Source organism: Ursus maritimus (genome assembly GCF_017311325.1).
Source record: "Ursus maritimus isolate PB19 chromosome X unlocalized genomic scaffold, ASM1731132v1 scaffold_X1, whole genome shotgun sequence".
NCBI lineage: Eukaryota > Metazoa > Chordata > Mammalia > Carnivora > Ursidae > Ursus > Ursus maritimus.
Window position 1 is genome coordinate 103,351,782 of NW_024423319.1, and position 23,475 is coordinate 103,375,256.

General features: G+C 36.6%; 1 protein-coding gene and 1 long non-coding RNA gene across 2 annotated transcripts in view; both read right to left on the reverse strand.

Moving 5' to 3' along the window:
• Positions 1–23,475, reverse strand: part of LOC103668276 — a 258,377-nt gene that overhangs the window by 43,442 nt on the left and 191,460 nt on the right. Inside the window, exon 4 of the long non-coding RNA XR_005835593.1 lies at positions 6,297–6,419. This is a non-coding gene — a long non-coding RNA (uncharacterized LOC103668276). The remainder of the gene's footprint in view (positions 1–6,296; positions 6,420–23,475) is intronic.
• LOC103668189 (U6 snRNA-associated Sm-like protein LSm3) lies at positions 22,920–23,233 on the reverse strand. The gene is given in 1 exon segment (XM_040633322.1): positions 22,920–23,233. A coding segment is annotated over 1 exon segment (306 nt). The 3' UTR covers positions 22,920–22,927.

Here is a 23,475-nt window from a genome sequence, read left to right on the forward strand (position 1 = left end):
CCCCCCCCCCAAAAGTTTCTCAGGTATGTCCCCAGGGTCCCTGGATCACACTTTGAGAGGCACCGGAATAGAAGAAATCCAGATATTTATGTGTGATAGCTTTTAGTAGCCATGCCAGACCCCGAAACAAAGGATAAAGATATCGCCACTGGCAGAAAGGACCAAGGTGTTCAAGGAAAGGTTAGTTGATTATCTGCTTTGATCTTCTATTAATCTTCTATAAAAGTAAAACTATTTGCTATTAGAAGACAAGTAGTGATAACTCTTGAGCAGGAGGTGAGCAGAAACCCCAAGGGGGCAAAAAGAGGCTTCTAGGGTAGCAAGGTACTGGTACTGTTTTTTGATCTGAGTGTTAATTCCATGATCGCATTCAGTTAGTAAAAATTCAACGAGTTATACACACTTATCACTCCCGCCTTTACCATATGTACGCCACACTTAAGTAAAAAGTTAGAGTATAAGAAAGGAAAGCATAAGTGCCAGTCTCATTATCTTTACTACTTTTTAAAACACAAGACTTCACTCTGCCCATGAAATAAGACTGGAATCAATCATAGTTTGATTGACAGATGATGGAGGCAGAAGCATATATGTATGAAGTTAAAATTTATATTTGCAATTTAATACCAAAAAAATCCAACTTTTTAAATAGTGACAAAGCTAAACATTCATTAGAGTTATGTTTATACTTCCATTTCTATACAAAGTGAATGTTTCTCATTTGATGACAGTCATTACCGCATGCCTGACAGGTAGACTGATGTCATTTCCCAGCTCCGTTAGAAGGGAATGGCACCCCTCCTTTCGTTTCCAGTAAACTCCTCCACCCTGTCAATATTTCCACTCTGCACAAGTTTCTTAAAAGGTAAAATCTTGGCTGGTTTAACGATTCTCTTCACTTGAATGTCGTGAAAGGATATTAATTAATAGCGCTTATCTCTTTCTATCTATTAATTCCAACCTCAGTATGAATGTATTGTTGTTGGACTCTGAGAAAGTGCCAAAAATAATTACTAATGTGACACAGAAAAGTTCTCTGAGAGATGGTTTTCTTTGTTATCTATGCTTCTCACTTAGTTTGAACAATTTACAGGAAAGTCTCAACACATCTCCAGGGCACATATAAAACTGTAAGTCTGTAGCACTTACACTAATGTGCTCCCCTTTAAGGACATCAAATATGTCATAACTAATAGACCGTTGTTGTGGGTTAGCGCGACTGAATATGCTTAACACTTTCATGAATATACCACAGGGGTGATCACTTCAATTATCTTGGGCACGAAGACTAACTTCTTTACACTTCCATGGAAGGTAGAACAAATATTTCATAGTTTGTAACAAAATAAGCATTACTGAAAGTAAAAGCAACTCATTCAATGCCATAATGGCGAAATGAACTAAGAGCCACACCACTGGAAAAGTATTTCAGCAAAGAGCAATTTTGCTCTGCTTAATACCGGGGAAAAGGCTTTAAATAACAGAAGACAAGTTATTTAAATAGTACAGAATATTTTTGCCTAGCCATTCCATTAATCCATCGTCTAGTCTTGGAAGAACACTAGAGGCTATCTTAAAATAAGAAAAGTCTTGTAACTACTTTCACTGTAGGAAAGTGCCCTATTCTACAGTGTGATCACTGTTAAGGGCAATCATTCATACTTTCATATACTTCTTGTTTACTTTGGAGTTTAAGCAGCATGAATCACCACTCCTTCTTCAGTTGAAAAGCACATTAAAACCAGTGAAGAATGCCTCCTTGCAGTAATATTTACTAGCAACGGGCTCTGATCTGAAACATTAGTGAATCGACATACAAACACAGAAACGTACAGACACCAGTTTAGATTAAAAAGCAGAGCTAAGAAATTTAAACAAGGGGCATCTGGGCAATGAGCTAGGGGAGAAAAAGAAAAGACAGTTCAATTTTGCAGAGGTTTTTAAGTTACTGAAGTAATTCCAGTAAGTCCGTGATCTCCATGTCATCGGCAGCTAATTAAAATGGCTATACAGCCCGATGTCCTGCTACCATGAAATTTCACAGGTTGGAACGGCTAAAGTAATGGAGAATTCTTGAATTAAACCAATTGGTATCAAGAGAGTCACTCTCAGAAGCTATGAGACAAGTTAATAGGCTAATCTGAAAAGCACACATAGGGCGTTTTTGCAAACATCTCGAATTTCAGGATTAGGCAAGTTGGAGGAAGGCCAGGAGGTTCTGTGAGATAAAACTCCCAGCCCTTTCCACATTTCGGGTTGCACTGAGCCCTACAATTCTGAAATGAGCAATTCTTTATATGTAGATGCTCTGCGACAGTGGTCTTTACCTTTTTTTTTTTTTTTTTTTTTTTTTTAAGCAGCAGAAGCCCCTGGAGGGCTTCTTAAAACACTGATGGCTGGGCCCCATTGCCAGAGTTCCTGATGTGGAAGGTCTGGATTGGGGCCTGAGAATTTACATCTCTAATAGATTCCATGCTCATGCTGACCTTGCTCCCCTTGGGATCACACTTCAAGAACAGTGCTCTGGAAAACAGCCACGTCCCTACCAGTGTTCTCAAAGTTGAACGTGCATATGAATCTCCTGATTATCTTATAAAATGTATATAAAACACATGGGGACCCTATGAAAATGCAGATTCTTACTCAGTAAACGTGGTGATACCAATTTCTCTGCTCTGGGGAACACACTCTGAGAAACAAAGAACTGTAGTCTCTTAGTATGAATCCATTTATTATACCATTCCTTTCTTCCTGAGAAAAACTGGATAAAGCTTGAAAGCACTGGGTGGGGGAAGGATTGTGAGGGAGAGAAGAGCAAAAGATTGAAGTTGGGGTTAAGCTCAGAAAGAAGGTGTCACGCTAAAGGCAAACTAAACCAATTTCATGGTTGGTCATTCGGTCACTTTTTTCCCCAGGTAGTATGAAATGTAGACTTTTCAATGGTTTATATTGCTTTATCTAACTTTGAAATTAAGTGTTCAGAGCCCAGTAGATTTGAAATACAACATTCTTACCTATATTCTCTGAATAGGGTTCTTGATTTCTAGAATTTCAAAAGGAAACAATGGAAACTAGAGAATTACTCCTTTTTACAAAAAGCTCAGTTTCCTGTTTTGGTCTTCTCTTTCAAACCTTATAGCCATCAACTCTCTAGTGGCAATACTCAGCCTTCAACGTATCTAGTGATTGTGTGTGTGTGTGTGTGTGTGTGTGTGTGTATTTAAAGCTTTTATTTTTAAGCCATCTCTACACATATCCAGTGATAACAGATGAGCCAGTGACTAAGCACTGTAGAAGGTAATTAGGCATCTGATGCCATGCTTTCTTAAAAAAAAAAAAAGTGTACAATTTATACTTGGCAAGGAATAAAGAAAATAAGAACTCTTACCCCAAACCCAAAACTTTTTTCTACTCTGGTCTCTCTGTTGACGTACGTTCCAGATTTCCAGTGGAGAATTTCTTGCACATACAAGACTTCTTTGTATATTTTGGCTAACAGTCCTCTATCAGACATGTCTTTTGCAAATATTTTCTCCCGTTCTGTGGCTTGTCTTTTCATTCTCTTGACACTGTCTTTCTCAAAGCACAAGTTTTAAATTTTAATGAAGTCCAGCTTATCAATTATTTCTTTGATGGATCATACCTTTGGTGTCTTATCTGAGAAATCACCACCATACCCAAGGTCATCGAGATTTTCTCCTGTCTTCTGAGAGTTTTATCGTTTTGCATTTTACACTGAGCTTTGTGATCCTTAAGGGATCATTTTTGCCTGTTATAAAACAAGGCTTATAACTCACCATAAGCCACAAGATCGCTATTTGACGGGGACATTTTAACATTAAATATTTACCAAGACCCTTTGCCAGGTCATTGATCGATGTGTAAATAATATAACATGGATAGTGCACTTTATAACAATGGTGAAAATTGGTTTGTGTATTCTTAATTATAAAACTTATAACTGATGTCTGAACAAAGTCCAAGGGGACTCTATGGAAGTAACTGATTACATTGGGCGAGGAAGCAGAGGAAAATTCCAAGAGAGGGTGAACTTCTTGAAAAGAGACCATGATTTATTTGTCTTTATGTCCCCAATGTATTCCCTAATACCTGTGAGTCAGATGCAAATAAATGTTGACATATGAATGCATGAAAGAGTTAACAACACTGATTTCTTCTCTACTAGTTGTCATGTGTGATAGGATAGAACACCATCATATCAGACCAATATTATATCCCTTACAGTAGCTATCCTGTTCAGAGTAAGAAAGAGAGAAAGCAAATTCGTGTTTATGCAACAAAGAAATTTTACCTATGTATCATGTACTAGACACAGTTTGTATACATTATCTTTGGACATATATAATTTCATTTGTGTTTCTTGAGGTGGCTTTAGATGCAACTTTGATGAAAAGTTTAAGTTGTCAAGGTACTACACTAGCCACACAATAACAAGGCCCACGGTTCGGAGAGCATTCATTAAGGGATGTAGAGATGCTCCGTAACAACGGCAATGTGGCAGTGGTAGAACAGCCAAGCAGCCTTCAGCCCTGTTACGAGAGGCCATGCCTGGGCCAGTTGGAACGTTTATGAGCCCACACGTACAGTTATTAAGGGTCGTATGCAAGTACCATTCCACCTTAGTTCCTCAGTATTCTGGTCTAAGAGTAAAAAGAAGCCCTCTTCACTCTGCTTTAGCCTATAACCAATAGCCTGAAAGTATGTACACTGAGATTTTTATCCAGTCCCCTTTACGTGTTGCTCAGAACAGATCAACTAGTGGGCGAGACGGGAGGTAAGACCTGATTGCCCATAGTAACACTAAGCAAGCTAACAGGCTACATTCATAATTGAAATGAAATTGGAGGTAATAATTCTATACTTTTTAGAAACTCATTTAAACGTAAGGAAAATTAGAGGGGTGCCTAGCTGGCTCAGTAGGTAGAGCATGCGATTCTTGATCTCAGAGTCATGAGTTCGAGCCCCATGTTGGGTTTGGAGATTACTTAAAGATAAAATCTTAAAATAAGTTTAAGGAAAATTGCAATGTTAAAGAGGATCATTATAAAAAATTATTTCAAAACTGAAAATAGCTAAGAATCCACTTTTGGTTTATAACTGATGTGCATTTGAAAATCATCCATTAAATAATTCCATTAATTGAGGATTGTTATAAGAGTTCAAAGATAAATATGTTTGTATCAGTAATAATCATTTTGATAAAATATTACTAAGCACCTACTATGTGCAGGACACTTTATATACTCTCTGATGTTTAAAACAATCCTTCACCGTGGGTTTTATTCTTCTCCTTTTACAGATAATATCACAGGTTCAGAGAAATTAACTAAATGATCCAAGTGTACGGAGCTCATGAGTAACACGTGGGAGTAAAATCCTCTTTCTGACTCTGAAGCATTATGTATTTTGCTATCCTGCCTTTGTGAATTCAGTTCCCAATTCCTCCACTGTTTTTGGATTAAGAAAAAAAAGAATATAAAATTAACGCTTAAATGGTAGATCAACAGGATGACCGTATAAATTATCCTCCAACCCAGCATACTTCTGAGAGTAAAAGAGGAGTATGAAAAACCACCACAGGGAGTTATTGTTCAACGAGTTACTGTTCAATAAAGTTTCTATTAATACTAGATGAGTACGTTCTAGAGACCCACTGCACAACGTAGTGCCTATAGTTAGCAATATGGTACTGTGCACCTCAGAATTTGTTAAGAGGGTAGATGTGAAGTGTTCTTACCATAAACACATAAAATAAGAAACAAAGAGACACAAGGAAACTTTCGGAAGTATTAGATACATCTATTACCTTGATTGTGGTGATGGTATCACGGGTGTTTATGCATGTCCCAACTCATCAAACATCAAATTATACACATTAAATATGTGTGGTTTTCTGTGTATCAATTATACCTCAATAAAGCTTATAAAAGGTAGCTTAAAAATTACCCCAAGGCAGTAGGTGTAACCCGTGGCATATGGTCCCTTTTGTATTAAAGTTCCAGACAGGAAGTAGATGGCACACTGGGAAAGATTTAACTGAAAATAATTCAACAAAGGAATAAAATGTGGAGATGTGGCAAGTGTAAAGCATCCAATATGGACAGCAGGACCCAATCAGCTAGCTACAACAGGCTTGAGGAACAATACGCAGAGCAGTGCTGGCTAGAGCCCTGTGGGAGCTGGAGCTGCTGGCAGGAAAGAGGGGCTGCCCTTTAGAACCATAGGTGTGAAAGCAGGCAGTTACCGCCAGGACTGGGGTGGGCAGGAACACTTACCCTAGTCTCTCTCTCTCTCACACACACTTTAGTCTCCAGCTGGTGCTTCTAGTTGATTGAATCCGACCAGAGTCCACAGGACAAGCTGACTAATGTCCTCTATGGAGGTCAGCCTCCGAGGATCTAGAACAGAGCAGAAAATGAGGGAAAATGGATTTGAGGGAAGAAAAAGAATAACCAGTATGGGTGGGCTTCTGATCATATCATCTATTTTTAAAATTAGCAAAAGAAACTTTAATACTTGAATGCCTCTAGTCTTATCCAACAATACGGGACTCAGCATGAAGATATTCTTTACTTGTCCTACTCTGAGCCTCGTTACTGACAAGTGATCCCAACATGAACCTTCTATCGAAATTCTGATAATCGCTTATTTTTGTGGGGGAGAGAGGCTGATTTTCTTGGTAACCTATCTAGTAATCAAGTCCTTCTACAAAGTGACAACCTTAGTCATAAAAAAAGCAGGAATCCTGAAGTCCTACTAACCTGAGTTTACAAATGAGTTGTCCCCATAACTGACTGTGTGACCATGAATATTATCTTTTCTGATTTTTAGTTTCTTTTTCCAGAATGTAGGGCAATAAAACTGACCTCCAGAAGAGATAACACATAAAATATACTTACCAGGTACCTAACATATAGCCAAAGGTCAAGAAATAGTACTTAATGCTATTACCATTAATACTGTTAGTATCATTAATATAATATTTAGTTATTATCCAAGAGAATAGACTATTAAATTTTTCCAGTATGTTGTCCTTAGGCTGATTGCCTAGATCTCAACCATAATGTTGCCCTCTGCTCACTTACTGGGATGTCCAATTTGACTTCTCTTTGACCCCAGATGGCTCTGTTTATATAATGGGCCCCTCCATCCATCAAGAGTTAGGCCATCCCTCACAAATATCTATGTATATATGACAACCACTAAGAGGAATCAAGAGTGGAGGTGATAAGGGTAATATAATAGCATCTAAGAAAAAAAAAGGTAAAATCATGGATTCATTCAATCCAATGCTTTGTTATAGCCACAGTAATTTATGATTAGCTTAAAATTCTCATTCAGTGCCAAGTCCTTTCATGTCCAACACTCAGCTTTTCAATCCCCATAGGGTTCATTTGGTATATTTCTTTATTCAAACTTAGGTTCGAGAAAAGTTTCTTTCAAAAGCATGCAGAGCCATCTGCTTAAGTAGACCACAAGCAAAGAGACTGGGTAAACAATTTTGGCTGTCACTCGATTATTGGTCTAATGTGAATACATATTTGTTACCTATTCACTGAAGTTCTCATGGATAACCTAATACAGATTTTTAAAGATGTTTTCTCTCTTTCATTCTTTCTTATTTGAAAAAGAAAAAGAGTCCCTCAGGTGCATTTTGATCTGTCTGGAACTCAGGATCTATTAATTCAACAGAGCATAACACATTTACTTTTCAGTTTGTAGCAACAATTACTGTGTCTTATTTATTTTATAATATCCACCTTCCTATTATTTTTTCCTGAATTCTTCCTGTCACTCTCACTCAACATCCAGCTCTCTAAAATCACACCTCTTAGTGACAAGTGAAACCACTAAAGCCATGACATTAACTGGCAAGGAGATGTGCTTGTAATAGTTAAACTGAGCATCCCTTCCAAAAGCTCATGATTGTCAGTCACCCGCAATGTCTTTTAGTCCCCTCCTATACAGTGCATTGTCAAGCAGAGATTTGGTTAATTTCATCATTATACATAACCTCTGAGTACACTTCAAGATAAAGGTTCTATAGAGACCCAGGTTTTCAGGAATAAAAATTCACAGCGTGTGGTAGATCAGTTGTGCTAATGGCCCTAACTGTTCACCCTTCTTTTATCCTGCCCCTTTCCATAGAATTTTGCAGTTCCTTCTCACTCTCTCAGGTCGTTCTGCTTCCACTCTTGATTCTGGACTCTTCCCTGTTACTTGCTTTGGTCAATAGGATATTAGCAAACTTGACCCAAGCAGAGGCTTGAAAAAGTACCTACATGTTTCCACTTCCTCTCTTGCTCATCTGCCTTTGCCTTGAGACCATCCCTACAAGAAGCGTGTAAGAGAAAATGGAGAGAATTGCATCATCACTCAAGAAGGAGGGATGTGAACATCAGGAAAGGCCTAAGAGAAGAAATGATATGACCACTGGGCTGTCCCTTAAAGATTACTAGGAATTTATCAGATAGACCATGGAGCAGAAGGATATATCAGGTGGTAGAAATGGCATGTAAAAGCAAAACAAAAGAAAACAAAACCTCTGAGGTGTGAAAAAACTTGGCATGTTTAAAAAACTCAAATAGCTGGATAGGAACCATCTGAGCACAAAGGTCATGTGTGGCACGCTAGGAGTTTGTATTAATGTTATAGTTTTGACAATGGGGGGTTACTGAAGAGATTTTTAGCAAGTGTTAGTTGGTATCACTTTAAAATGAATATGATGGCAGCAGGTTCAAGGACAGACTAGAGACTGAAGAAAGAGAGCCTAAATGGGAGAGGACTGAAATGGTTTGAGTAAGAAATGATGGCTGCCATGTTTAAGCCATGAAAGTGGGAGAGTGAAGAGAGAAGCGGATTCAGGAAATATTTAGGAGTAGAAGTAAAAGGCCTGGTGAATAAACTGAATTTGGGTAAGGAGTGGGAACAAATGGTTCCCAGGTTCATGGGATTATTCACTGAGATAGATAGCATACCTGTGAGGAAGCAGGCCTAGGGTGAGGCAGGAAGAAAAAAGTAGAAGAGGGTGCCACGAACTCAGTTTCCTTTTAATAGAGTATGAAGGTCATCTTAGATGTCATGAAGATGATCTAAGTTGATGGAGGAGCATAAATTCTATTCAATTTGAGTGTTTCATCATGGCATCCTAAGCTGTGGTCTTATAGGCAGAAATGCAAACTGATATATCAAAGGGGAAACAAACAGGGCTATATTATTCTTTGACAGAGTCTCTAATAAACAGAACCTGAGGGATAGGTTAAAGAACTGATAATTTATTTAGGAGATGGAAATCTAAGGCAGCATGCATGAGAAAAAGGCAAGTAAAGATGTGAAATAAAGTCTGTTTTACCCTGCTCGTTAACATGTCATGGTGAACGGAGAAGAGACACTGAGGGCTGCTCAGCAAGTGGGTCCACTCAGCACCTGAGATTTTTCCAGACAGGCCATGAGGCAAAACTGGGCCTCAGAGTACAGTGTGTGTAGTATAGTGTCCCATTCAAGTATAGAAGCAGTCAGAAGAACTGGAAACTCTGGGTGTTGGGTTGCTCTACCTGGCTGTGTGACAGGAAGCAAGGGGAAGAGTCTAGCAGAGAAAAATGACTGATTGGCCCCAGTCCAACGGGGTGTGGACAAAAAGACGGGGACACAACTGGAAGGAAGGAGGTAGTAAAGGGAATCTCCTCAGGGAGGCTCACCAACCACATGTCCAATACTATGTATCGACACAGTGCAAACCGAAAAACCTTAATTTTGAGTCCAAAAATAAAGCTGGAGAGTATGTTTTGCTGAAACACTTGCTAATGTGGCTGTAAAATATTTTTAATTTTCCTAACATATTCTCATGTGGGTTTTATGTGGGGAATTCCAGAGTTTGAATGGATACAACTTGACATATATAAAAGAAACATTCTACTGAGCGCATTTTGACAAATGCAACACAAGAGGAATATCCAATTTAAATAAAATATGGTGGAGAAAGTAGGGTCCTTCTAGAACATTATACAAACTCAAAAATGCATCCACCAATTAATTTATATTAATATATGTTATTGTTTATTTATGATGAACCATCATAAAACATGCTTTTATAGGACTTTTAAAATATCCACAATGTGTTTATACCAAATTACACTATATTAGGGGCCAAACTGCCTATCAAAAGAGAAATCTTCTAAAGACAAATCTGGTCAAATAACATATTTTAATGTCAACTTAATGATTTTTTGTGTGTGATTCACCTGAGTTATACCTTGAAATGGCAATAAATTTCTCTACATTCTTTTGAAAAAAAAAAAAAAGCTGAAAAACTAACCATAAAATATCAAAGTTTAAAGCAGCAAAATAAGGTAACAATTTAAATAAATGCATATGCTGTTAAAGTACAAAGAAAATAATAGGATAAACATCAGTATCAGCAAAGAGATTTTCTCTGGCAAGAAGAAGAGGGCTATGACAAGGGAAAGCTATGTAGGGACCTTGAAGCATTATTTGTAATGGTTTGTTTCTGAACTTGGGTGGAGGAGCCTAGGTATTTTTTTAATGATATTTTTGTATACCATCTTTCTGCAGTGAAATATTTCATTAGATAAAATAAAATAATCATCACTAAAACTTAAGGACATTCATGTAAAATGGTACAAAAAGTAAGGAAACATAAATGGGACAAAAGTAAAACTTGACCAAACCAATGAATGGCAGGAAAGAAGCTAAAGATCAAGAAATTATGTAAAGTAGGAAAAAACAGGATGGCAAAAATATATCCAAACGTATCACTGATGACTATGAACATGCATAAACTAATTTGACTGTTTAAAAGATAGAGTCTTAGATTGGTATTTAAAATAAGCAAAACCTGGGGCACCTGGGTGGCTCAGCCAGTCAAGCATCCACCTCTTGATTTTGGCTCAGGTCATGATCTCAGGGTCGTGAGGTTGAGCCCTGCATCAGGTTCCATGCTGGGTATGGAGTCTGCTTAAAATTCTCGCTCTCCCTCTCCCTCTGCCCCTCCCCCGTGCCCCCTCTCTCTCTCTCTCTAAAAAAATAAAAAATAAAATAAAACAAGCAAAACCCAGCTATATTCTATTTATGAGGACATACAAGATAAAATAGTGGTTAAGACTGAAAATGAAGAGAAAATCCTATATTAGACATATGATAAGAAGGAGAAGGCAATAGTAGCAATACAAATAAGAGACCAAACAATATTCAAAGCCAAACAGGGACAGATCAATAAAAGTCATTGAAAATTCCACCAATGTCTTAACATAAAGAGAACTTTCATGAGGATGTCTCCATCTAACTGGACAAGTGCAAATATAAAAAAAAATATGAGAAACTTCTCCAAAATACAGAGGAAATGGACACATAAATAATACCAACAAGAGCTATTACAGATGGTGAGAAGAGAGAATGGACCCAAACAAATTGATGACTGGTGCTCCTAAACAAAAACTAGAAACCAGCAGAAGCAGGGGTGAAAGATTTAGTAATCTATGTGATCTGAAACAAACAAAACCAAAAAGAACTCAAGAGTAATAAAAATATGCAGTATGAAAAAGTGCACAAATTGTACCTGGAAAAATTATTGGAATTTCACTAAAACCTCTCCCTCTCTCTCCCCCTCCCTCCCTCCCCCCATATACATCTGTATATATATATATATTTTTTTTTAATTGCAAGGATGAAAAAAAGATCAGACAAGCATTCAGCAGAAATATGAAGTTACCTAGAAAGAGAAACCAATCTGAATCCTTTCACTATTCTTTTCCATGATGCTAAATACTATAAACACTAAATTTTGAGAGAAAAATATTTGTGACTCTATACTTCTTATAACAGATAAGAATTCATCATATGTTAACCTGTAAGCACACACAAAAAATTCTCTTTTGGTGTATATTACCAGGGCACTCTCCTGGTAAGTCCACTCCAATGGTGAGAATGGAGATGCAAGCTCAGGCATGAAATTTTGTTTTTCAAGACAGCATAGAAGTCTGCTCAGGCTGCCATAATGAAACCCCATAGCCTGAGTGGCTTAAACAAAAGACATTTATTCCCTTATGGTTCTGGAGACTAGAAGTCCCAGTTCAAGTTGCCAGCCTGGTTGGTTCCTGGTGAGCAGATGGCTACCTTCTCACTGTGTCCTCGTATGACCTTTCCTGGGGGTAAGCACATGGGGAGAGAGTTTGGCAGTGTCTCTTCTTACTAGGACACTATTCCTGTAGGATCATGTCCCCATTCTGATGACCTCATTTAACTTTAATTACTTCCATAAAGACCCCATCTCCAAATACAGGCGCATTAGGGGTTAGGGTTTTAACATATGAATTTGGGTGGGGAGACACAAGCATTTAGTCCATAACAGATAAGAAATGAACATTAAATCATTTAAAGATAAATCTGATTAGGACTGCATATGTACAATTAAAAACAAGTATCTTAAATCTCAAAATGGAAATGTACCAAGTAAAATAATATAATAAATAGATTTAGATTCCACGCTATAGTAACAAAAACCCAGACACAAAATAGGTTTAAATTCGAAGGGATACATACACCCTCATGTTTACTGCAGCAATATTTATTACAGCCCGAGTGTTCATCAATAGAAGAATGGATAAAGAAGATGTGGTGCATGTATGTGTATATTTATATATAAATTTATGTACATATATGAATATACACACACAATGGAATATTATTCAGCCTACACAGAGAACGATATCTTGCCATTTGTAACAACATGGATGGAGTGAGACAGTATAACGCTAAGTGACATAAGTCAGTCGGAGGAAGACAGATACCATATGATTTCACTCATGTGGAATTTAAGAAAAAAACAAATGAACAAAGGAAAAAAGAGAGAGAGACAAACCATAAAACAGACGCTTAGCTATAGAGAACAAATGAATGGTTACCAGGGAAAAGGTGGATGGGGGGATGGGTGAAATAGGTGATGGGCATTGAGAGTACACTTCTCACGATGAGCGCTGAGTAATGTATAGAAGTGCTGAATCACTATATTGTACACCCATATCCATGTTATGGTGTACATAACATAACATTACATTTAACACTGTATGTTAACTATAATGGAATTGAAATTTAAGAAAGAGCTTTAAATATCATCGTTTTATTATTTTTCTGTAATCCATAGCTACTTTTCTCACTCAACACTACTGTGTTTAATAATTTTTCTTTTAACCTTTCTCATGTTTTTCTGTAATCTTGTAACTCTTATTAATTGTTTGAATATGCTAACAGGTGATGATTTACTATTTACACAATGCAGGTACATTGTAATGCACTGTAAGCATCTGACAATTACTAATGTTTGCCATTTTTACAACTTGTCTCTTGTAACTCTAAATTCATTTACTAATAACATGAGAAATCTCTTCAATCAGCAATTTCACTGAATTGCATTAGTTAAACTCCCAAAGCATATGTGCTATCATTTTGGTTGCTCAGCAGGCTTTCTGCCTGAAACTTCTCAGTACTTCTGCATACCCTAAGAAAAATGACAATTAGAGTTGAATACCCAAGAGTGCTAAAATAGGAGCTTGCCATTTTTTCCTGAATTTTCAATGTAATTTGTCTCTTTTATTGAAATTTATTTTTGAAATTAGTTATTAAGCATAATATATAGGATCAATACCAGATGATTTTTAATGCATATTAGGTTTAAAAAAAAAGTATACTTTTATTAGAGTTTAAAAATATAAAATAGGAATCTGTCATAAAAAATAATCTATAATTTAACTTATTACTGAATTTTTTTCTCTTTTCATTTTCCCCTTTATATTGTAGTAAAATACACAAGATCGATACAATTATCACAAATTTTAACTCAGATTTCAAAATGTAACTATATTACTTGTTTTTTAAATTTAAGATTGATCAGTTAATCCATTTTATTTAGGTCCATTTTATTTTTTTTCCAAAACTACCATAGAATGCAAAGGATAAACATTACTCTAGGGGGGTGGGGGAATGGGATAGGCCGGTGATGGGTAGTAAGGAGGGCACATATTGCATGGTGCACTGGGTGTTATACACAACTAATGAATCATCGAGCCTTACATCGAAAACCGGGGATGTACTGTATGGTGACTAACATAAAAAATCATTATTAAAAAAAAAAAAAAACATTACTCTATAAAATGCCATAAGGCAAATTATTTATGTCTACAATTCTGATATCAACTATTAAAAGGCAAAAAGTATACCTCACAATGTCACATACAATGGCACTTACGAAGAAGAAAGACTAACAAAAGACCATATTTACTCAAACGAGATTGTATGGGTAAGATTGAAAAGTTTAGATGTAAACATTCTATGTGAAAGGATAATTAGTAGAAATTGGTATCTGTTTTTTGAGCTATTTGAAACTTGTTTCAAAGAGAACTTTAAGATTTAAATTTTTAAAATTCTAATTTTGATAGATATATATTTTATGTTATAGTAAATTAGAACTAGAAAAGTCATATGCTTGAACTTTTATTTATCTTTCATTCACGCAGTTCTCTTAAGACATTACAACTTTGACTCTTAAACTCACTTCCATCCAGAACTCTTTTTAATCTCATGATTCCATGTCCCAATCACTCTTGGGCCTTATAGAGCTCTAATGTATTCTCTGTATGTGGCCAGTAAATAAACTAAGAAACAGAACATGGAAATTTCTGCAGAACTTTTAAAAACCAGTCTTGGAAGTAACATCTATCACTTCTGTCCATGTTTCATTGGCCAGAACACAACCATATGGCCCCACAAAACTGCCAAGGGCCTAAGAAATGTATGTGTCTCAAAAGAAGAGAAATAACACCGATACCGGTGAGAAACAACGTTCTCTGCCACAATATTTTAAAAAATGTTTTCTACCGCAGGATGTATACATCATACTTACAAGACTGACCAAATCACAAAACTGGATTTTGTTATCTCCCTCAGGAGTGCAATAAGACAAACCATGGTTTTTACTTAGACAACTTGAATCTTATCAAACACATAGCTAGACTTCATGCCAATCCTTTCATAAACTTAACCCTGAGTACATCTTTGTCCTAAATTTCTCCCACTGAAATTAGGGAAAAAGTCCTCTACCACTGTCTATCCATGGGCCTTCCTTACAATAATAACATGGCAGTTCCTATGATAAACGAGACCATGCATTTATAGTGCTTTTTATTTTTATTATTTTGGACGAATGGTTATTCACTGTGAAAATGACTGTTTTTGGTGGTTTGTTACTCTTAATTTTATCTAATAGCAAACAACCAGCTACCTTGGTGATACATAGACCGTGTGCTCAAAGCATGAAGTAACAGGAGATAAAAGATAAGTGGTATTTCTTCTTTCACTTCACAGAATTTGTGTGAATGAAGGAGTGCAGAAATGGTCAGTGATGACATCACAACGGCTCTGAGATGTGGAATTCACACTTCCGGCTCGGGGCTCAGCTTCCATATGAAACAGAACCCTTTTACTTGTGTGTGCTTGCATTCTATGTTGGAAGTCAGGGGTCAGCACTCTGCCTGTTTTTGGAAATACAGTGTATAGTCGTGCCCATTTGTCTACGTGCCGTCCGTGGCCGATTTCAAGCTCAAATGGCAGAGTTGAGTAGTGCAACCGATTGCCGTGTGGTCCACAGAGCTGAAAATACCTACTGTCTGCACTTTGCCATTAAACATTTGCCCACCCCTGCTTTAAACCCATGAGGTGAGATCATCAAGGTTCCAAAGTTGCTTAGCTTCCATTTTCATCCCACAGAAAACAAAGTAAGAGCTATTAAGATCCAACTCTAACACCTGGTTAACAATGTCGGTTGTTCAGCTTCAAAAGATTCAAACTGAAATTGAATTAAGGAACACTTGGAAACCTTATTGAACAACAGTTCTTTGTAATGATTTCCTGCCTGTGGTGGGCAGCTTTGAATGTATTTTATAGTCGTCTTTCATTTATAAATATAGGAACACAAAGACAAATTGTCTCTAAAATTACAGTTTTTAGTCTCAGATATTTCATATCACAGTGATATAAGTTTTAATATTTGTAGATAGTTTGAAAAATAGGTATAAAGGGGCTGTAAAATGTGGCATATATCTTACAGCTACCTGGGGCATGTTTTAAATAGGAGGCCTGTAAGGAGTTGCTAAAGTAAGGCTTTGTATCCTCAAGCCTATTTGTGCAATAAATAACGCATCAGACATTGCAATCTAAATGGAGCATACTGAGGTGCCTAACTTCCATTTTAATCATAAGTATTAAAATTGCATATAAGATTCTATTATTTTAATAATATCTAAAACAAAATATAATGGTATAAGCCATTCTTATCAAATGACTATCTGAAGACAGATTAGCCCCATTAAGGGTAAATATGCTCTAGTTGCTAGGACCATTAAAAAGTAGGAAATTATTCTTCATTATCTAAGGTCTTCCCATCTAACAGTTAAAAACTAAAATAAAAGATCATAAATGATGATTGCCAACTCCAGTTTCAAAATTAAAATGGACTGTTTTTATTTCACTGAGAGACACATGCGTTTCATAATGTGCTACCAGTCTACACTAGCATGTGATTTTCTTTCCATTGAGGTTGGGGTTCTTCCATGATATGTTCCACTGATATAGTGATGAAAACAGTAGACCCAATGTCTGCTCCCTTATACCTATAACAACAAAGAATTAAAAACAGATCCTAAAGTGGTCTTCATAAGTAAGAGTTTTGAAGACGAGCTGAATGCTACAGAAGGGGTTCCCAATCTAGGTTGACAAAATAAGAGTTTTCAACTTTCACAAACTTTCTATAGCAATTTCTGTGACCCTTCATAGTCGCACTAATGATTAAAATGAATGAAGATGCAAAGAAAAAATTAAATATGGGTGTAAAAATTTTAATTAAATCGTATTTTTGCAATTTGCCTTAATACGCTGTACTTTATAGTGATTTTTTTTTACTTTTATATATATTCTCAGAGAGTTCAGATACCTTGAGGGATGGCCACATAAAGTAAAAAGAGATGCCATCAGAGGTCAGTCTTGGTTTAAACTACAAAATAGATTATTTGCTCTCAAAAATCCTGCTGCCTATCTTGTAATCGCTTTGCTATTTGAAGTCTCCCCCAGCTGTTTATTAACTTTGTGCAGCAGCCCTGATTTCCTAGGCGGCATTTCTAAAAATATTTTTCAAGACCAACTGCCAGAGACTCAGTAGGGATGCTTGTTACAATATACAGATTCCTTGGCCAGTTTTCAGTTTTACTGGATGAGATGTTGAGGGAGGTAGGCCTGGGAATTAGTCCAAAACTAATCAGAGAAAGTAGGCTAATGGCAGACAATGTCATAATGTGTTATCCTTCTGAATTAGACATTGCAATTTTAAGAGAGTTCTTTATGAGAAAATTACTTAAAACTGGAGAAGAGTGCTAAGTTGGAAGGATTTCAGGTGAATTGGAAAGATTATGTAGACATGTGGGAGTCTGTGTTGTTTTACGCTTCTCTACTTAGAAGTTGGTATCTGGAGGATCCATACTCGCTCCAGCTATACATGGGATTTTGACTTATTCGGCTTAGATACCGCTACCTGAGTTGCCTAATAGAAACTACGAATAGAAACCGTCCTATTAGGTAGATAATGACATATTTACCTACAAATGTATGCAAATATTACACATTTTTCCATGTTTAGAAAAAGCATGAAGGTTAGATGAGTAATATTTCTTACCAAGTCAGAGTGGATACCTGAATGACTGGTATAAATACTTTATGTATTTGGAAATACGGGTGCAGTGACTTTAGATATGGTTTTTCCTTATGTAATTCTTACTTTCAACAAATATATCTCTTTAAAAAAAAAATGTATCTCTTAAGGCAAAATCTTTTTTTTTTTTTTTTTTTTTTTTTTTTAGTATTTAAACCACCTAGAAATATAAGAAGCCAGTTATCTGTTGTTGCTGAGAGTAAAGTCATTTTTGTTTGAAGTTGTGCTTTAAGAAAATGACTTACAGACCACCTGGTGAATATTTACTAAACCTAAAACCTAGACCAACATATTTTATGAGGATTCAGAAACAAAACAAAAGGGAGCTTTATAATTTCCTTGTAAGAATCAGAAGAGAGGGGCACCTGGGTAGCTCAGTCAGTTAAGCATCTGCCTTTGGCTCAGGTCATGATACCAGGGTCCTGAGATCAAGTTCCACATCAGGCTCCATGCTCAGTGGGGAGTCTGCTTCTCCCTCCACCCTTTCCCCCTGCATGTGATCTCTCTCTCACTCTCTCTCAAATAAATAAATGAAATGAAATCTTAAAAAAAAAAAGAATAAGAAGAGAAAAATCCTACAGTCAATGAGAAAAAGGGGAATTAGAGTTGTAATGTTCCTTAGGCAAGCTAGAAAAACACTGAATAGAACAACCATACACCAACAAACTAGACAACCTAGAAGAAAGGGAAAAACTCTCAGAAACGTACAACCTACCAAGATAGAAACAAAAAGATAATCTGAACAGCCCAATTACCAAGAAGGAGACTGAATCAGTAATCAAAAAATCTCCCTAGAAAGAAAAGCCCAGGACCGCATGGCTTCAATGGTGAATTTTACCAAATATTTAAAGAAGAATTAATGCCAGTCTTTCTCAAACTCTTCCAAAAAACTGAAGAGTAGGTAACACTCCCAAACTCATTTTATGTGGCCAGCATTACCTTGATACTAAAGCCAGAAAAGGACACTCCAAAAAATAGAACTACAGACCAAGATCCCTCATGAATACAGACATAAAAGTTCTCAATAAAACACAAGCAAATTGAATTCAATAGCACATTAAAAGGATCATTTACCGTGAGCAACTGAGATTTATCCCTGGGTTGCAAGGATAGTTCAACACATATAAATCAATAAATGTAAGACATCACGTTAATAGAATTTAAAAAAAAAACCACATGATTATCTCAATAGATGCAGAAAAAGCATTTGATAAAATTCAACATCAGTTCATAATAAAAACTCTTAACAAATTAGGTATAGAAGGAATATACCTCAATATAACAAAGGCCATATATAATAAGCCTACAGCTAATGTCATACTCGATGATGAAAGGTTGAAAGCTATTCCTATCAGGGCACCTGGATGGCTCAGTTGGTTAAATATCTGACTCTTCGTTTCAGCTCAGGTCATGATCTCAGGGTCTTGAAATCAAGCCCCGTGTTGGGCCCCATGCTCTGTGGGGAGTCTGTTTGAGATTCTCTTTCTTCCTCTCCCTCTGCCCTGCTTATGCTCTCTCTCAAATAATAAATCTTTTTTAAAAAATAAAAAAAGCTGTTCCTCTAAGGTCAGAAACAAGACACTGGTACCCACCCTCACTAGTCATATTCAACAAAGTACTGGAAGTCCTAGCCAGAGCATTCACTCAAGAAAAAGAAATAAAAGTCATCAGAATTACAAAGGAGGAAGTAAAATTGGCTCTATTTGCAGATGGCATGATTTTACACAAACAAAATTCTATCTAAAGACTCCACCAAAAAACTGTTAGATCTAATCGATAAATGTAAAGAAAAAAAATACTGATTAGAAAATTTAAAACTAGGTAAGAATCATTAACATATCAAACACCTCCTGTGCAATGTCCTTGTTATTTACATTATCTCATTTAATCTTCATAAGAACTCTGGATTGAGTGTGTTGTTAATTTCACAGTTTGCAAATGATAAAATGGAGGCACAAGTATTAAATAACTTTCCATGCTCTGTATCCTACACAGGGTTACTTATATGCTACTTGGTGGCTTTGAAAAATGATATATAGCCAAGGTAAGTAAATGCTAAAGCAACATCAAGACAAGTAATGAGGAAGTCTCACTAACTGAAATGGAACATGTTTTCTTTTGACTAATTCAATATAGTAGAGGAAGTAATTACCAATACAAAAGCAAATTCAGACAGTGTAGAGGTTTTGACTTCAAAATTAATTAATATACTGGGTCTTTAAAACTAAACTAAGTAAATACTGTGGACTAAATGTTTGTGTCATCTCTAAATTCCATGTTGAAACCCTTATTCCCAGTGTGATGGTATTTGTTCACGGGGTCTTCGAGAGGTAATTGGGTCATAAAGGTAGAGCCCTCAGGATGACAGTAGTGTCCTTATAAGATGAGACAGGAAAAAGCTTGCCTCCTCTCTCACTCTCTTTTCTACCATATGAGGACCTAGCAAGAAGATGACCACCTTCTTTTTTTTTTTCCCTTTAAGGTGTGCACTTTATGGAACTGGTCTCAAGTCAGTGTACAGGTAAACCCTGGCTGCCTCTGTGCCTCAACCCCACTCCCAGGGAGACCAAAAGCCTTCATAAATCTTAAATTGGAGGGGACAAAAAAGGGGGGCCATGATGGCAGACCATTCAAATTAAAACAAAAAGAACAAGTATGAGGTGAGGGTTAAAAAAAAATTGCACTACATAATTCACACAAAAGCAATTCTATCACCCTCCCCTGTGTGGACTTGGGCGAGGACTGGCCCTTCTGAGGGAGAAATGGAGTGGCTTCTGGGAAGGCAAGGGACTTCTGGTAACAATGCATCTCACGATATTTGGAATGATTAAAAAAAAAAAAAAACAATGTACAATCAAAGTCCTCAGCCACATTGTAGAACTTTGGAGATTCTTGCTCCAACCAACTGCTGTCACCTTCACCATTCCAGTTTTTAAATCCTGAGTCAAGTGCCAAAAATAAATAAATAAATCAACAACAACAACAAAAAAATCCAAAACCAAAAAACAACAAATTAAAAAAAAAAAACAAACAAATAAAGCCATACCAACCTCATCACATTTTCTGCACAAGTTAGGTTTTGTCAAGAAAGGATGTAATGCAACTAAAGTCATAGTCCACCTAAAAGCATTTGTGGTGGATGATGGAGGAGCCGGACTCGTCGTACTCCTGCTTGCTGATCCACATCTGCTAGAAGGTGGACAGCGAAGCCAGCATGGAGCCACTGATCCACACAGAGTATACCTTCAAACCAGAAAGAGGGCTCTCACCAGAACTCAGCCGTACAGGGACCTTGACCTTAGACTTCCCTGCCTCAGAACTATGAAACTAAACAACTGAAGAATCTATGGATGAAAATGTATGTAAATTAATGCTTTTATTTTGTTACATTGTCATTATATCTTTACTTTCAAAGCTTTAAGGCAAGTTCAGTTTAAAAACCATTTTTGAAGTCATGATATCTATATCAAGATAATATTTCAAAATCTATTAATGTGCTTTTCTTTGAATATATTTTTATGTTGCCAGAGTGCTCCATTCCTCAGAGAGTCCTTTGTTATACCTGGAGAGTTGGAGAGTGCAAGAAAGTGTCCTTGTTCACCTCTTGAAATCTAAACAAGTTTCACAAAGCCAATTTTTAGAAATAAGAAAACCAGGTTTTCATTTTTCAAGAGCCAAGCACTTGAGAGAGTAAAGTAGAAACCCCAGCTAGGTTAAAGATGGAACCTAAGCTAGTGGGGGCCTGTGACTAATTTCCAAAATTGAACTCTGAGACTATACATGGTTCCATTTCTAGGGTTAAGATTGGGTTGATGTGGAAAGAGAAATAGTAATAGGGTACACACAAGCAGAGAATGTCACCTGTTTATGGAAAACTTTCCACATGCCCCATTTGAGTACACAGGTGCTGTGAAGGCTAGTCAAGAGCAGGGAAGCAAAGATCGGCATAGGGATGGCCTTTAAACCGGAAATCATGGCAGGGATCGGGAATATCCAAAGCAGGTACTGCCCCATGTCCCACTGCTATGCAGGAGCAGCTATAACTTCTGTAGAAATCAACATCCAAAGACAAAGTAGCATAAGACTTCCCACTGGGAAGCCACTAGGGAACAAATCTCAGACTGTTCACCCCTGTTGCCATAATAAGCTTCCCACTGTCTCAGGTATGACCTTGGGAAACAACAGAGACCACAGTAACCTAAAAGAGGCTCACATGTAAGTGTAAGAGGATTAAAATGTAAAAGCAGAAATCAAGACAAGTTAGAGGTAAAGATAAGCAATTTATGCAAAAGAAAGTAATTCCTTGATCGAAATTTACTTGGCATTCTAAATGGGGCAAGAATCAGAGTGATTAAGCAAGGGGAGACCAAGTTCAGTGATTGAGAAGCGGTCATAATCATTCCTATAATTTTTTTACTTGGTCGCCTCTAGTTTAAGGTGGTCCATGAAATATATTTCCTACCATCTCCTCAGTATTTATTGCTCCTCAGAATTTCTAGAAATGATTTGCTTTTCTCAATTCTCAAAGCTGCCTTTAGGCACAGAAGTCCAATTTGAGGTTTACAAGTAAGCACAGAGCTTTACAAAGATAATTGTTGGCGGGAAAATTACGTTCCCCCCTCCCATTACAGGTTAAGAAATAAGAACTAATGAGCAAAGTGAATTGTATTAAATGTATTTTATTTTTTTTTAATGATTTTATTTTTAAGTAATTTCTACACCCAATGTAGCGCTCAAACTCACAACCCTGTGATCAAGAGTTGCATGCTCCACTGAGCCAGCTAGGCGCCCCTAAAGAAATATATTTTAATTCAATCAAAAAAGGAAACATCAAATTTAATTTAAAGGAAAAAAAATCAGAAATTGTGTGAGAAAACAACAGAGCAAATCAATTCCTGAAAAGAGAGTTCTGCATCTTGATGATAATATTTATTGAAAGGGTTAGAAAAAAATTAAAATGTCCTTTAGCGTAAGAATTTTTGAGTTACCTGCAATCAGTTCATTTCAGAAGTGGAGCAATCCTTGGTCATTTCTTAATATCAAAATTTACGCAGGTTTCTCTCTTGAATATCTTCTACATTTAAAGAGGCAATCACACAAAATCTCCTATATTCCATACATGATAAATTCTTTGTTTCAGCCAACTCTTAATGGAGGGGTAACTAGTACACCACCACCTCCTTGGACAAAAAGCGTCGGAATATTCTGTTTTGTTGATTTATGTATCTCTTCGTATGTTTCCTCATCAATCTCTATAGTAGTCACAGTTTCTTCCACATCTCCCAATATTGTATGTAAATGCTGATCAGAAATATGTAATCTACCTTAAAAGCTGTCATTTCTCATTTACACATAAATACGCTCATCCAGGCTGAGCATGATGAGATCCAGGAGCTCTTCTATGGTGTTGGTAGTTTGTTGTTGGTCCGTGTCATCCAACATGTTTCAAACCCTGCGCCCTTCCCCAAAAAATGTATTTTGAAATTTACATTTCTGTATCTGAGTCAATGTAACTACAAATCGTAAAACAACTACATTTAAAGTCAGTGTTAATCATATTGTAGTTGAGAATGTTTTGCTCTACTTTTTAGGAATAGTGGAGCATGCACAATGTGATATTCTAGCACCGTATACACCAGAAATTTCCTGTTGTAAAAGCTTTGTTTCTAAAAATAAATGGTATA